At 35.4% G+C, this 17,444-nt stretch overlaps 1 protein-coding gene across 1 annotated transcript in view; it reads right to left on the reverse strand.

Annotated features, from left to right (window-relative positions):
* Window positions 1–7,926, reverse strand: part of Lrp1b (low density lipoprotein receptor-related protein 1B) — a 1,427,040-nt gene extending 1,419,114 nt beyond the window's left edge. The window contains exons 1-2 of the mRNA XM_013517439.1: window positions 7,913–7,926; window positions 7,362–7,522 (exon numbers count right to left, since the gene is read on the reverse strand). Coding sequence (XP_013372893.1) covers window positions 7,362–7,522; window positions 7,913–7,926 — 175 coding nt within the window. The remainder of the gene's footprint in view (window positions 1–7,361; window positions 7,523–7,912) is intronic.
* Window positions 7,927–17,444: the final 9,518 nt, after the last annotated feature.

Below are 17,444 nucleotides of genomic sequence, written 5' to 3' on the forward strand. Positions count from 1 at the left end.
AAACCTCACTTCCACTTAGTTACCCCTTTCAGCATCCCAGCTCCAGCAGAGTTGCAGCATGGGATGCTGAGGTGAGGGATTTAGCGCTTGTATTTTTCAGGGACACAATTCAGTTCATAAATTCTGCTGCGGCAGGAAGTGAAGGAAAAGACTTCTGGATGCCACATCAGCCTTCCCACGCATTCTCTGTGAGCCTTTGATGAACCAACCTCTGTGCCTCATCTTTCTTTTTTCTCTCATTAAAGGAAATCCTGCAGGCTGAATGAAAAACCCATTTTCCCTGAATGCACCATCCCTGGGAAGCTTGTCTCTATGTGATCTTGTTGCCTCTGAGAGCAATTTCTGCCAGCTCCCAAATCAGGAAAGCTAGTGTTACAAAGTTTTCAGGGGAAAAAAAAATGACCCAATGCTAACTGCACTGCTTGAACTTGTCCAGGTCAAATACTGCAATTAGTAGAATGATGATATCCAATGGTCTACCACAAATTGCACAGGTGTATATCAGGTTTGATGCTTTTCTTTCAGGGTGGATGACAGAAGACATGGGGGAGGGCAAGACAGAATGTCACAGTGCCATTGAAAATAAGTTCCTAGAACACAACATCTTGTGCTGCTTCATTTAGCCAAATATGTCATTTTAGAACCACTTCTGAATGAAAGTCAAATTTAAATTTTATACACTCACTATAAAGAATAAAATGTCCTCTGGGAAGAAATGTGCTCACCCATGAAAGGTAAGAAGGCTACATCCCTAAGTCCAAATGCTGGATTACTTGTGGATAAATGCAGGATTGAATAGTTTCTGTGAAGACTGTGGGTGCAGACTTCAGCTTTGTCCCTGTAGAGCCATGCAGGAGCGTTTGTTTACAGTACATCATCCTTTAAGCTAAGGAGATTTTGTCAGAGTTGTCTCTAGCATTTACCATTGCATTGCACCCTCTTTACTTTACATCCTTTTCAAGTTTCCTTTCCTGTTGTTTCCAATCCTGGCTGAGGGACATGTGGCTTTTTGTACTGTGTGACCTATGATCTTGGATCAGAAGACCAAAGAACACTGACTTCTTCAGTGGAACGGTGTGACGTGTTGTCATCCCCGAGCCTATTCGGCCTGTGTGAGCGGTGGACAGTCGGTGCTATCACCTATGCCTCCAATTAACCTTTCTTAGAATTGCAAAGGCAGACTTTCAGAGACGCATTAGCACATTGCGGTGTAAAATGAGGAGAAATGTCACCCCCTTCTTCATCCCTACTGTGCCAGGGAAGTGAACCAATATAAGATAGACCCTTTTAATTCACAATTACACTTTTCCCACCCTTCTAATATCATCCCTTTGAATCCAAGCTTTAGTGAGAGGGTTTTTAGATATTAAAGAAGGGTCAGTGCTTTTGGCCTCTCTGCTACTAAGGGGAGAAACCTCTGAATAAAATGAACAAAACAAAAAGATTGGAAGAGATGTTAACTGTCCTCATGGGTCTCATATACTTTCTCTTTAATCTGTAACATCATTTCAGATTCTCTACTTAAGGAAAAGCTTAGCTCTGTTGCTGTCATATATTAGCTCCCTGCAAAGTGACCTCTAAATCACTATTACTTAGAAACAAGGACCATACTTCCATCCATTTTATTTTTCCTATAGTCTGTCCTCAGTGTCTTATTCTAGTATATATCTTTAAAGGGCAATATCTGTTTGCTAATAATCTCCCGACTGAATTCCATTTTACTTCTCTGACCTGTGTCAAAGAAAGAAAGTTTAAAAGGAAATTATGAAAAGATTTCTACCTTATATCCTTAGGGGAAAGGTCAGTGTAAGACTATAAGAAATTCATTAGCATTCTACTATCTAAATAAAGTTTTAAATCCCACAACAATGGAAACATAATAGAACCAACAATCAATTCATTCAGAGTCACATCTAACCTAATGACTTACAGCTATTTTCATTTTTCATAAATGCTTCTCTGCCTATTACCCAGGAGACTTGTTATTTTCATTGAATTGTTCATTTAGAACTGATCACTCCCAAAGCCAATATGAAACAACCCTGGTGGGATGGCCTTCTGCCTTTTTCAAATGATATTATATTTTAAAATTAGTTGGCTTGAGGGGTCATTTCAGGGTGTGAACCTTTCTTTACCTCAATATTTCAAAACTGGAGGGCAATTTCAAAGAAATGCAAACTCTGCTTTCAATAATAATGGCCACGTTAGAGAGGTACATAAGAACATAAATTGAATTTTCTAGTTTTTACAAAGGAGATAATTAGTGCTACATTTCAGGATTACATCATCAATTAATAATATTTTCCTGTAATGTACCTTTTAGTCTATTATTTTTAACTGTAGACAGTTAGTCTAACCATAATATTTTGTAAGAGTTCTCAGAAAAAGCATAAAAAATTCCTAGAATAAATTTGTCCTAATACATTCATAAAATACCCAGTGATCAAAAACTTTACAATTAAATTCAAATTAGTATATATGATATATCTTCTTCTTAGACATATCCTTAAGGAATGAAATAAACTTTCAGCTAGATGTTGAGTAAGCACAAGAGAGAACCTGTCCAGATGGGCAGTTGGATGTGCTTGCATAAGATCCTCTAGATAATATGCTTCTCTAGAGCCCTGGACACAAGGAGAGCAGACAGGGTTTCCGATAGACAACAGATTTTTCTGCGGAACAAGTGCCACTCAAAAGATTTTTCTGCAAACCAAGTGCAGTTATTTCCTTTGCACAGATGGGACAAAGAAGACCTAGGGAGGTTAGGTACGGGCCAGGATGAAAGATATCCCTGGAGATACTGAGCTTTGGTACTAAGCTGTTGGAGTTCAGAAGTCCTTTTCCTGCACCATGCATTCTGCCTCCCCAGCAGTGGATGGAGGGAAGAGAGAGTCAAGGGACACTTTGGTACAGGCGACCAGGTGCCACAGCATACCCAGTGATTTTTTTCCCCTTTTTCTGTACTAGTAGAACACCAAATATTTTTTTGAAAATGATGGGCATCATTGAGAATATTCATAGTCCCACACAAGATATGATCAGTTCAGGCCAAGGAAATCTAAGGAGAAACTTACTGGGATTAATTTTTATAAAACCCACAGTTTGCCTGATGAAGACAATCAGCAGACACCTGTCTGTTTTCCTTTTCTCTTTCTTTTCTGTCTGCTGGAAATAGAATTAACTTCTAGGGCAGGTGGAACAAGCATGATGGCTACTTGCTGAGGATGGCAGAGGAGAAGGTGGAGCAAGCCAATGGCATTCTGCAGGTGCCATCTGCATTCTGAACTGTCCACTTTTTTGCATGAGAAAAGGAGACATCTATTCAGATAAACTAATGGTTCTGTGACCTATATTCAAGTACAGTTCTAACCAAAAAGAGCTATACAAAAACAGAAGGCATAAAAACAGATTTTGCAAATAACACCATAATGCTTCCTTGTGGCAGCATGCGTAGACCGGTGAGTACATGAACCGGCTCCATGAACAGCTCCATTGCCACTGGTGGATCATGCCACTGCATGTAGTGGCAGTACCTGGGCACAGACCTGCTTCTACAGTACTTCTACAGAGTTCAGCTACAACACTTTCAGGAGGGATTTGGCAAACTACATCCTGTTGACAATGTCTCACCAATAGCCCATTGTTGTGGAGTATGAACTGTGCATGCAGTTTTTCTACCATTTATCAAAGAATTTTATGTAAAAAAAAATGAAAAACAAAAACAGAAAAGAATATTCAACAGATTTCCCATGGGCCTGTGAAAACCTAAATATTTACTGTCTGGTCCTTTACAGGAAATGTTTAAAAGGACAAGATGGAGCAATGTCAGCCTACAAATTATCACAGCAACTATCCAGATTAAAAAGTGTATTCAATCATAGATTATTTTCATTGTTCTTTAGTGAACAATGAGCCACGCTGTCCAAAACATGACCTGTAATTAAAGAACAGTCTGAATGGTTTTCTGAAGGGGGATCATTCAAGGCAATAGAAAAGAAGGAAAATAGCATGATTATTACATTCCAGGCTTAAAAAGGAAGAATCTAGTTTTAAGTGTAATAACATCAGATTCCCAGAAAATATTAAACATCAGCTGGAGCTGTTTGTTGGAAATGAAGTATCATCAAACATTCACCAGAGTAATCCTAGGAGGAAATAAAATTTGAATACCTCAGAATAAAATTGCCTTTCAAGAAGACTTTGTTTCCACAGATGGTACCAAGGTTTCATTTCAAGAATAAACATTTCCACTATTTACTTCCCTCTGGCTATACTACACCAACTAACAACAGCTGATTAAAAACCATAAGTAAAGAAAGGGAGATCTTCTTAACTTCCTATTTTTGTTGACTCATAGAATCAAAGGATGGCGTTAACAATTATTCAGACACCTGCAAAATTATCTCAAATACTGTGCAGAAATCAAGACTTTTATTTGTTTGGAAAAAATAATTTTTCATACCCAATAGTACTAAGGTGATAGATTATTAAAATTTTCCAATTTTATTTTCTAGATTGTTCTCCACCCAAAATAACACCGAATCAATCTCACATACCAGTATTCTTGCACGTTTCTGTCCTTAAAATCTAATTCCTGCATCATATATACTAGAGATACCTCCAAAGAAACGCAGAAGAGCAGGCAATAACCTCTAAACTTTCAGTTCCTGTAATATATGTAAATGTCTTTGAAGTTCCAGGATTTCATATTTTTCTTTATGTATGTCTTTCTTCTAAAACACTGTAGTTATCATGGCTTTATAGTAAAGTTTTCCTCTTCCTAAGCAATATCCACTTATTTGTTACTAGAATTTTGTCACTTAAGGACTTTCATAGCGTCATAATAAATACTATACTGGGTTGGACATTCCTCTCACTTTAAAAACAAAGCCGTTTTAAGAAAAAAAAAATATACTGCATCAACTGTTTTCATCTAATGTTTCACAGATACTACATATTTTGTCTTCAAATCAAAGATGATTGCACACTTTTGTTCATATACTGAGTGCAAAATTACCCTGAGAATCAGTTTCCACGATTTTTCATTTGTACTATTGATCTTTTACATTGAATGTATGCATTTATATAATTATAAAATTATACCTTTACATACATCAGTGATGGCTGCATTTGAATATCATAAAACAACACATTACAAAGCCCTGTGATCAGAGAAAATGGAAATTGTTAACATCTGGAATGAGAAATTTGAATTTGAAAGTCTGAAATTTTCCATGAAGCTTTTTTTTTTCTATGTTTGTCCATTTTTCAATTAGTCCTGACTGTAACCACTTATCTGGAACGGCCTAATTCAATATAAATGTAAATGTGTTGCGCTGATTAAGTACCCACTTAGAATAATAGTTATTCCTAAATCTTTGATAGGTGAGGCCATGGAGTATATAGCTTCTTATGCAACCTCTAGACCACAAAACCTCTTTACTCAAATTTTTGTACTGGCTTTCCTCTTTAGCAGGAAGGGAACATCGCTGTTCCCTATTCTTCACTGACTGGAAGGGAACTTTTTTCTAGGATATGCCCTACAACACTGCTCTCTGCTTTTGCCATGTGCCAGACACAAAGCTAGGGCAGTTCCTCTTGAACCTGATCTTTCCACATGTAGCTCTCGCAAATCTATCTCATGCCTGACTTTTTTCCAGTCCCAGAATTAGTAGTAGAATACAAGCAGAACACAAGCCTCTGCTAGCGAATGGAGGAACTTATTACCATTATTCTGCCATGGGAGACTTTCCCTGCCATTAATGAGGAGATGGCACTTACATAGAAAAGGGCTAAAGCTTAAAAAGAGTGAGTTGAAATGTTTTCCCTCTAGTTACATAATTCATGTTCAAAACATTTATTACCGTTGTCTTATCACATTAACATCTGCGCCTGCATGCTCAATATCAAGATTCTTCACTTTAATACACCTTTATTAAGATATAATTCACATTCCATGTTTATAATTGCATATTTTCAACAAACTCAGAGCTGTGAAATCATCGACAATACAACCTGAATTTAAACCTTTTCTTCCCCCTCTTCAAAACTAGACCTCATACTCACTCTCAGTTATTCCTCCTTTCTTTCTCCACCATGACCTTACATTCGAGCTCTACATATTTGCCTATGTGGCATCTGTCACAGAATATCTTTTCTCTTTTCTTACTAGTTCTTTTGTATGAGTTCCTATGACTTCACTGTTACTTTATATTGCCAAATAATATTCCTTCATAACGATTTACAACATTTACTCATCCATTAGAATTGTCTAGGCTACAAGGAACTTAATCAATATTTTTAGAATTACACTGGTAAAAGTCACTGAAAAATAGAAATGTAGTAAACAACTGCAACCTTTTCTTGTGGAGACATTGATCCATTCAAGTAAAGTGAAGTAATTAAGTTAATGCAGATAATTCAAGTACTTGCACATTCAGATACTTTAAGAAACCAGAAAACATGAAGACAATCAGCACCACTTGGTGTCTAATGACAAGATTTTGATCAGAAAGCATATATTGGGTGCCGCCTACAGAGTACGCAGATGAGTTGATAAAACGGAAAATGGAACTAAAGCTTTTATATCTACAGTACCAGGCAGAAAGATAATGGAAATTTCCCTTTTGATTTCACAGAAGTATGCTAGAGCTTTGGAGGCAATGTTAACATGTTGGCACATCTGAAGCATAGACTGACATGGGAAATGCTAGAAATGCTATACCAGTATCAAAATTTAGGGAGTCAATTTTGGGAACATGTACGCAATTAAAAAGAGGGGCATCTGTTTTTCTTTGTTCATATTATTCATTTAGTATTTTGTCATAGCAGAATTTCTAATGTGGTTAAAACTCCCAGTGGACTCTTAAATTGCAGCTGCTATTAGGATCTAAAATAAAGAATTTAGAGTCACACATTATAAAGGTATGGTCTTCACTCCATTGATGAAAAAAGTTTCTGTTTTCAGGGTCAAAAGAAAAGATTAATAATATGTGTAATGCTGTTAGATATTAATACCCATAACATGGGAACTATAGTTTGGCTTATATAATATTATTTTTATATGTTCCAGTGTCTCAACATATATGAGAGCAAATATTGGTGAACATTCCTTCTATTGCTGTGTGTTAAAGGATTTAATACAATCCCATTGAAATAAGGAACCTACCATTTTCTTCCCTTCACACTACAAAGCTCTCACTCACATACTCATTTTCAGGGAAACAAAAACAAAAGTTTCCAGTTTCTTAGGTTATTTGAAAAAAAAGAATCAACTAGAACAGCAGTCACCCGTGAAAACAACTGACATTTCATTTCACATGGAAGGTAAATCCAAACGGCATGAGAACCTTTCTACTCACAGGTGTCTAAAGATTCGTCCGAATCATCAGGGCAGTCAGGGTCCCCATCGCACAGCCAGCTCTGAGAGACACAAGTCACATGATCGTGGCAAAGAAATTCACCAGGATCACACAACTGCTGATCTGAAAATGAAAATGTTTCAAAATAAAATATGAATGACCTGAGTACGAACGTAAGAGCAGTACAAAGATGAAATGTGAGAATGCAATATATAAAACGTGAGTGAATATGATCTATAGTTTCTGTTCAACAGCAAAGCTAAACCAGTTATTTTTCTTAATTTTAACTACTCAGAAATACTTGACTTTATTGTAGGTTTGCACAAGCTTTTCTGGAAATAGTTAAGGATTATTTTTGTGCTTAGAACTATAGGTTTTATCATATCAGATACACCTTAGAGAAGTTCCAGTAAGTTTTATAGAACATGTTGACTCAAAGCAAAGCAGACACTGTTACACATAGAGATTTTAGTTTCTTTTCTGCTCCAAGAAAAACAAAAATCACCAGTAAATATTATAATTAAACTTTATCTCTGAGTACTAAGTCTTACGTATCTACGTACATGTCTGTATATGAACTGGATACGCTATACTATGAAACTTGCTTTCTTTTTCATGACTTACAAGTGGGTAGTTTCTGCTACCAGATAGCAAAAGTTATAAACTTCTGTAAAGTTTTTCTTTCTATTTTGAGTTTTCCAGAGTTGGTTTTGTCTAAAATATCAATAATTTTTCTTCCACGATTAAGAAATATTTGGAATTTGCAGCTGTTCTTCATATTCTAGTAAGCTCTCTGATATCAGTTTTTGAGAGTATATTTATTTATATCTTAGTAGTCAATTTTTAAAAATAATTTTTTTCAAATGTTTGAACATGTGCTAAATAAGGACATTTCATACAATTGATGATGTTTGAATGTAAAGGAATGTTAAGAATACCTCACCCACTTGACTTCACTTGTAATTTTGAAATTCATACACTATATCTACAGATATACACATGCACACATTTGAATAACAAGAGAAGTCATTATTAAATAGATTTAAGTGAGCTCTATCAGAAATAACATTCTAAGTGATACGTGAAAGCATTAGGCCATCACTTAGTTGGCATTTTCCTACTGCAATATATAAAATAATCATACATCTCTTATAGTTATTTCCTATTTAATAAAAGAGGGTATATTTTTTCTCAAATTCACCTGGTCCTCTAGCAACAACAGCATAATTTTCAGTGAAAATGTATTACAATCTCACACAACATGACTCTTGAATCTAAAGTGTGGGTATAATGATAACTTTTGCTCTTCTTAAATTACAGATATCTCCTGAAATCTCATATGTCATCCCTTTATATTTTCTAATAGTGAACATCAACACCACACTTATCTCAACTGCTATTATAATTGTCTTTTTTTCCTATTAAGCTGCTTGACTCTAGGCTTGATGCTACAAAACCAAAGATGTCGAAGTTAGGTTTTTTCTTCAAGGAATTAAAAGGCCACTTGTGTTGATACACCGAGAAAGGAAACAAAAGGGGGGTGACAAAAAGAGAGAGATAAATATATAAGACATAAAGGACAGTTTGGAGCTAGGATAGACCACTTGCGTAGCATATATAAGGCCTCAGGTTCCATCCTCAACACTCTCCCACACATAATATGCACACACACACACATGCACACACACACAGAGGCAGAATTATTTGGTGATGTAAGAATTTTTTAAAAGATGGATAGATCCTAAATAAATAAAATATAGGACAAGTCAGGCAAAGTGAAGATTAATCAGTATTGCAAAGACAATGCTATTACAATGCATTTAAGAGAAAAATACTACTGAAATTAAAATGTATTTTAGGTTATAATAGAACTTAGGTTTTGCCCACCAAAGAGTAAGTGGTCTATGATATTTACAAGTATAGTCCAGTGTTAATGGAGGGGCTTACATTTTGCTTAGAGTAACACACAACATTTGCATATGATATAAGGACAGATCACCGGAGCAACTGAGTCTATTTTACTTACATATCATGAGCATCTATAATTTATCACCAAATAAATATGTGATCATTTCCCAGAGTGAAATAATGCTTACTAATAATTATACTATGGCAACAGGTATGAAGTATATCTAGTCGGGCAAGTTCGTGCATGTCTGTAATCCCAGCACTTGGGAGACTGATGCTGGAGGATCACTGCGATTTTGAGGCCAGAGTAGGCTACAAAGTGAGTTCAAAACCAGCCTAAACTGCATCATAAGACCCTGTCTCAAAAAGATAAATAAAAAAAAGAGAAAATAAATAAATAAATAATAAAGCAATTTACACCACCAAATTCAGGAGCTTGAGATGACAGGTTTTCTCTTCTTCAGTCCTCCAAAATGATTAAAAAAAAAAAAAAAGCGTAGGTTATGTGGAAAACAAATGGTTTCTTTGCAGACATCATTATATAGGATGTGACAATAAGCAATCCATACTTGCTGAAAATATTAAGAATGAGAGAAGACCACAAAGAACCTTCTAGAGTGTGGGAGCAGAGTTTCTCAAAACAGATCAGAGACAGTAAGACCTGAATTACTGTGGGAAGTATTTGATTTAACATTGTAAGAAAGACTATTTCATGGTAGAATGTGCTACACAGTTACTGTTGGAAGAGTTGTAGCCCTCTACAGAAGCATTCAGGGTGACTGGGCTCCAGTAGTAAGAACTCAAATGGAGTCTGGTACAAATGATATGATATGAATCAAGAAGAAAAAAAGATTTCACTAAATAGTTGAAAGACGTAAACATACCTGAAAATAAATAGCTCAGAAATTTGTTGGAAAAAAAACAAGAAAGAATATAAATGCAGGAAAATAAAAAGATTGTGTGTGTGTGTACATGGGCATTTAGCTAGTTAAAGTGGGATATTAATAATAGGAAGCAATAGGATGTTAGTAAAGACAACAGGCTTTTTAGAGCAGCAGTGTCTCAAACACTTCTCTTCATATCTTAATTTGTTCATTGTTTATTTCTACAAAACTTTGTAGAACTTACTATGTTCTAAGTATTAGAGAAGAACTAGTGGATAAAAGAAAGCAGAAATCCCTCTTATCACACAGCTAACATCGTACTGAGAACAGCAAAATAGATCAGTTGATTTTATATTGGAATGTAAACCTTATGTAGAAACAGAATTCAATTACATAGCAGCAATGGTGACTCAAATAAGGGGTGAAAAACAAGGGGTGAAATACAATTGTAGACAAGGTAGTCAGAGGACATGTCCCAGAGAATGAGCCAGAGTGAGAATACAGGCTTACAGGCTGTGAAGGCGACACTCATTTGAATAAAAGTCCTGTGCTAAAGATCATGGGCTGAAGATTAGAGGCAGAAAAGTGTTCAGGAAATTTAAGGGACATTAAAGATGTAAGCACAACTGGAGGAAAAGAAGACTTAAGAGGTGACCAGCAGGCATGTGGTGCTGACAGGGCAGAAGCAGACTGAGCTTTATTCAAAGACAAGGTAGCAGAGGTTGGGAAGAGTCAGAGCAGAGTGACACAACCCAATTTATCAGTTTTCTTCAGTAATGTGGACTGAACCCAGAAGCTTCCCACGGAACTATCTACTTATTCTTTTTTTAAAAATGTGTTTTATTTTGATACAATATCATGCAAACTCACACAACTGCCCAGGGTAGGCTCAAACATGCAATCCACCTGCCTCTGATGCCAAAGTGCAGGGATCACAAGGTGTTTGTTTTCAGGCCCATCCTGATTTATTCTGTTAAAGGATTTCTCTGGTTACAGTGTAGAGAATAGTGAAGTTGGAAGCAGAGAAATCAAGAAGGTACTACTGGAATAAACTCACTGAATGGGAATCGTTGCATGGATGAAGATGCTGATGGAACAGTTTCAAGATTAAATTTTACGAGGAAACTGACACCAAGTATTTGCAGTCTCATTAACTGTCAGAATTTTGAATTGTGAAATGTGAATCCAAATATTAGACTTTTTAATCACTTTTGTAAACATGCTGAATTTGGGATAGCTGGTGACATCCACAGAGCATGCATAATAGGAAGTGAAATACCTAAGCGTGTAATTGTAAATGATCACAACAGTAAAGAGAACAGAATTCTCACTCTAAGAAGAAATTGAGAAGCTCAAGGAATTGATGACGTGACTCAAGTTAGAGGTAAGAGAAGTATGAAGATGATCAATAGGTTGTTCAGAGAAAAAAAGAAGCAAGAGTAGGTCAGGCACAAAGACAGAAAAGACAAACAGCTGCAGAGAAAGAAGGACACGGCAAAGTGAAATGACATTTACCAAAGCTATGTGGAATTTCAAGAACTGAATTGAGAAGAAGTCACTAATGCCAAAATTCCAGTGCAGTAAGTTCTGGAAAGATTAGGTAGCCTTAGGTCCTAAAAGAAATTTACCAGTGAAGCAAAAAGATCAAAAAGGAGATGACAGTGGAACAATTTACCCAAGAGAATTTCATGGGAATGAAACAAGACCCTAAAATATAGTAAGAATGTAGGTTCTGAGGAAGAATAGAAAAATGAAGTGACAGAAAGTTATTACCTACTAGGGACGAAAGGGATAGTATTTTTACCTAAGTTTACTCAAAGAACTGAGAAGCAGAATTAGTTTCTGAAATGTTCAGAAGGTGAAACTGGAAAAGTGGCATCTTAGACTCATTGCCTTGAGAATTTTAAAGGGATCTTCTAGCAACCTGGGAAAGGATTACTTTCTAGTAACAATAAAGATACAGCTAACATTTAAAGTAGACTTTTGAGAGCTGAGTGTTCATTTTATTTTGTTTTAATGTCCAAATGTTCACCTGTGTTAAGCCACAGATACAAAATAACCCTTGGGAAAATCCCAGAAGAAAATCACTTAGGAATACAAGCAAACTGTCTACTCTTGATATATATTCAGACATATAAGTAAATCCATTCTGATTCAAAAATAATTTTTTCTGCCCCAGGAGTAAGGTATACTTAAGGCAATTTACCTAATAAGTCTGTGTTACCAGCTTTCAAAGCAAAATTCAACTTTTAGACACAATTTACATTATTATAGTTTGGGGGGCAGTTTTCTATAATCCATCTGTTCATTTTTCAACCAGGTACTTCATTTCAAGGTCAGTTTTCTAAAGCACTGATTTTAGTCTTGAGCATATTTTCAGTTTTTCTGAGATGATTATTTAAAAGATACACCTACCACCTTTAGGATCTTGAATCAAAAGCAAAATATATTATATGTATGTATGCTTTTCAGTTTTCCTATTTAATGCTTAAACCCACACTCCTGAGATGAACTAATCTCATTTTAAATGTCTTTCTATTGTATGCAAAATCATATTTTACCCTGTAATAAAAATGAGAAGCTTATGAGTATGGAAATCAGTTTACTTATATCCTAAGGAAGAATATCAAAGCTAGAATTATATGTAGCACTTTATAATAATAGACTCGATCAAAAACATGAAACAATTAAGACAATCACATTCAATAGAGTCTGTGAGTGTGACTTTATTCTGTCATAAGCAAAGCTTATCTTGATAGTCTTTCTATACTTACATGAAAATATCCAGTTACTGATTGTATTTATAGTTAGTAATATTTTCTGAAAGTTAAACATAGTCTTAGCTCAAAAAATTATATATATATGTTTATAAATTATTAATTTTCTTATTTTAATATCTAAATTAAGATGCTATTTTTTATCTTTTGGTAAAACAAAAACTATCAAAGTCAAAAACTCAAAGTATGATATATCAATAGGGATCTATTGAATAAATATATTCACCATATCCTTGAATATTTCACCATGATTAATTTTCAAAGATTTTGTCATTTCCCTTAAATGTTAACTTGTTATAGAGGAATAATTAGAATGAAAGTTTACTAAGGAATTACCTGCCTTTTCAATCGTAGCAAGATATTATAGGGAAATTTAAACAAAATAATGAGCTCTGGTTCATTGTTACACATAAAGGTAAAGGAGGAATTCATGAGCACTCATTTACTAAATTCCTGGAAATTCAGGTAAATATGTTAAAAATTATGTTTAAAAAGAGATACCAAGTGAAATATAAGGAATGTGCTGAAATTTGAGCTTCCCATTGTAATTAAGATCAGCACTATTCTACTTGTATCTCATTGTTAACTTTCTTATTTTGTAGATCCTCAGTGATAAGTCCCCCGAGGGCAGGGAGTTTTGTCTTTGACTTCATATTTTCACTAAGAAAAAGATTGCATTGAGACAGCTACTCTCCCATGCTAAGTGCATCACCATTTACAATAGCCAAGATGGGACCTCAACATATTTATGCATGGATGGGCAATGGAGAGAAGACACTTTGGTATAAATAGACACAATAGACTACTATTTAGACGTAACAGCAGCAAGGACATTACGTTAAGTGCAATAAGCCCCACGAAGGAAAATAATACATGGTCTTACATATATGTGAAATCTGCAAAAGCTGTATCTCACAGTATAGAATAGTGGTTACCTCAGGGTAGGGAAATTGGATAGGAGGGGGAGGGAAGGGAGAATTTGAAAACAATCACTACATTGTTAGACTGGAGAGATATGATGTGATATTCTACCGCACAATAAGGTGAATATAATTAGCAAATGTGCATTTACATTTTAAAATAGCTATAAGAGCAGACTCTGAATATTCTTATCCCTAAAATGGTAAACATTTCAGGTGACCTATATGCTAGCTACCCTGGTTTGATCATTACACACTGTATATGTGAATCAAAATAACACATTTTGCCCCATCAATATGCAACATTTTATGTGATTCAAAAATTTTTAAAAAGCAGACTTTAACAGAACAAAAGAAAGTTTTCTGAAAATGACTCCACACCATTTTTGCATTGAGAGGTTTCAAAAAAGGCCACAGCAGTAACTGTATTCTGTGTTTTATTACCAAATGATAAATACCTTTATTTAGTTAATCACTAAAACAAAACTAAGTTCTCCCATGGTTAAAATAAAAGACACTAAATAGTGAAGATTATACTCTATTAAAGCTTTAGTGAAAACTAAACATCAAATGTGAGAGAGATTCAATTTATCCTCCAGGGACTCTTAAACACTATAGAAAATTAGGTTTACAATAGCTGATGTGCAATAGTAATTGGGCCAAATATGTTAATGATAATTTTTTTCAAAAAAGATATTCCTTTAGGAAAATCCTAATTTAAGTGTACGATAAAATGCAACTCACCATTTCAAGCTACATTGGGATTTTCTACATTTGGGGATTAGGGTGGGGAGAGGTAGATTAAAATGGCTGAACTTGAGCAGCTCCATTTAGCTGGGGATATGTACCACCTTCCAAACTGAGTGCTTGACTGACAATTAAAACTTATTTTACACTATGAAATTTATAATGGCTGGTATCATTTATCTGTGTTGAATTCATCCTGAAAAATCTGCATAGGCGTAAAGTAGTATAATGGTCTGTATAATGAAAAGTATCCATCTTTCAATAGTAGAATTTTAATTAATAATTCTCATTTTCATGTAGGGATATTATTGGTAATTTAGACTTAATTACTCAGCAGACATATGTGCACACACACCCACATAATATGTACACATGATCTTGTGTTTTAAAATTGGCATACAAATTTGCCTTGTGCTCTGTCATTTCTCAAGCTAAAACAGATGCACCTCTCATGTAAGAATAAGACTTGAAACTGAGTAAAAGCCCTGTGGTAGGCTGAGTCAAGCACCCCCCAATACAATGACACACCACATACTGACTCCTACATCTGTCTGTCGGTAACAGGAACTTCGCAGGTGTGATTAAGGGGAGGACCTAGAGGAAGGGGAGTTTGGCTGGGATTATGCAGTTAGTGCGGTGTAATCCCAAGGGCTGTTGTAGAGGGACTTTAGAATGGAGACAAGTAGATGTTCTGTGGGAGCAGAGCTTACAGGTATCTGGGGAAAGAGGCAGAGGCAAGGAATTTGGGCATCCAGCTACCAGGGCTGGGAAAGGGATGAGACAGATGGTCACCTAGAACCTCTAGGGCTCAACCTTAACAACACTGTCTAGACTTTTGACCTTAGAAATGTGAGGAGAGCGCACCTGCACTGCTCAGAGCCACTACATTTGTGATGCTTTGTTATAACTAAACAAGTTCCCGGTCTCATTTTATAGGTAAGACACGACATATGTGAGTCTGATCAAATGAGTAACAAACAAAAGGCAAGTTACTTTATCATTCATTTAATGGCCTTTTTCTTATAAGTTAACTTATCTTTGTTTCAACACCGAAATAAAATGCCTATTTTCTTTGATATCAAGGGTCAGGGAAAACAGAGTGAGAGATGACAAAAGCCATTAATAATGGCTAAAAGCATAATGCAGAAGTTTATGGAAAAATATTTAAATAACTGTTTGAAAAATATATGAATTGGGAAGTATGTGCATGTACATGAGTATGTTCATGTAAGTACACGTTTTCTCTCTTGTAAACTGAGAAAATTCAAAGGTATTCAAAATCTATCATGAAAATTGTAAGTGACTGAACATCTTTATACTTTTGATTGGTATTATCAAATTCTCAATCAATCATTCTGCACCCTGTTAAGTACCAAGTGTTTTTGGAACTGCAAATGGCAGGGCATAGTTCAAAAAATATTTTATATAAAGGTAAAACTAAATTGAAAATTTTAAAAAGTACATTATTCCCAGGAGAAAGTGTTGCTCATCTATCATTTCTATCATTATGAGAAGAACCTCTCTAAACATTTCACAACCAATTTGACATTTAATTTTCAAGGAGAAAGTCTGTGATTTTTTTCCTTGATTATGTGAGCAATGGTGAGCTTTTTCATGCTTTTTACACAGTAATATAGAAAATCACAATGCACTCAGCATGGCCCTGTTTTAAACTGCTTCTTTACCAGGAAATACAAACACACACACACACACACACACACACACACACACACACCAGAGTGAAAACCTTCTTTTTTGCACAAGAGAAAGGATATGTATTCATTAGAAAAAAAAAAACTGATACATTCAGTGGGATTCACTCCAATTTTTATCACTGAATCAATATTAACTAGTTCTGCGTACTTTTCCAACATGTAAGTAAAAATACTTATGTTTTATCTGCCCTTTGTCAGAAACCCACTGAAGTAAACTGTCAGACTTATTGCATTTGTTACATTATATAAATAAAATTTTCACACGTCTTCTTTGGAAATGTAAAGGAAAAAGCCTAAGTTATTGACATTTGCTTGTAAGCTCTGTTCTCTAAAACCTACATGATCCTCATCCAATTTCCCAGGGGCTACCAACATCAGCATCATTTTTCTCGTCTCTAGATTTAGTGAGATGTAAGGCAGATGGTTAGGCTTTGGCTCATTCAGGAATGATGCAATATCTCGTACACATTATGCTCTATTTTAACCACTACAGTTTTAAGTACTGCAAGTTTTTATTTTGATTTTAAAATATCATGTTCAATCATAATTTCTTGTTCTGTTTTAAAAGGCCTTAAATACATTCACTCATTTAACACTCACTTGCTATGAACCAAAGTAAGCACTAAGAACTTGATGAAGACCACTGGAATCTCTTCCCAAAGTTTTTGATGATTTATCACAGAAGTACGGAAAATTTCAATAATACATTCAAAGTACATTAATGTGATGTAAGCAGTAATAAAAGTGTGTTTGTGTGTTCCTAAAGGAATAGCAAATGCGACAAGCTGTTCTGTGGACACAGGTAGACTTCGGAGTTAACATGGAGAGGACAGGCAAAGGATAGAGCTAACTGTCCACCTACACGCTATTTTTATCATTTTGGGAAGCTGATCCCTACCACGAAGGCAGGAAAGTCCACAAGCCTGCTTTATCTTGCAGCTAGGCACGGACCTGGGGTTTTTAGCACTGATTAGAATTGACTGAGAGACAATATGTGTTAGGATTCTCCTGGGGAGAGTTTTCCTTTCTACTCCAAGTAGGAGCTCTCCTACTTGGCCCCAAACCATGAGCATTTGAAGTCTGGGCTGCTATTGCTTTCAAGACCATGAAGATATGCCAGAGGACAAAGGTC

This window comes from Chinchilla lanigera, unplaced genomic scaffold, assembly GCF_000276665.1.
Source record: "Chinchilla lanigera isolate Chin_1 unplaced genomic scaffold, ChiLan1.0 scaffold00039, whole genome shotgun sequence".
In the NCBI taxonomy this organism is placed as follows: domain Eukaryota; kingdom Metazoa; phylum Chordata; class Mammalia; order Rodentia; family Chinchillidae; genus Chinchilla; species Chinchilla lanigera.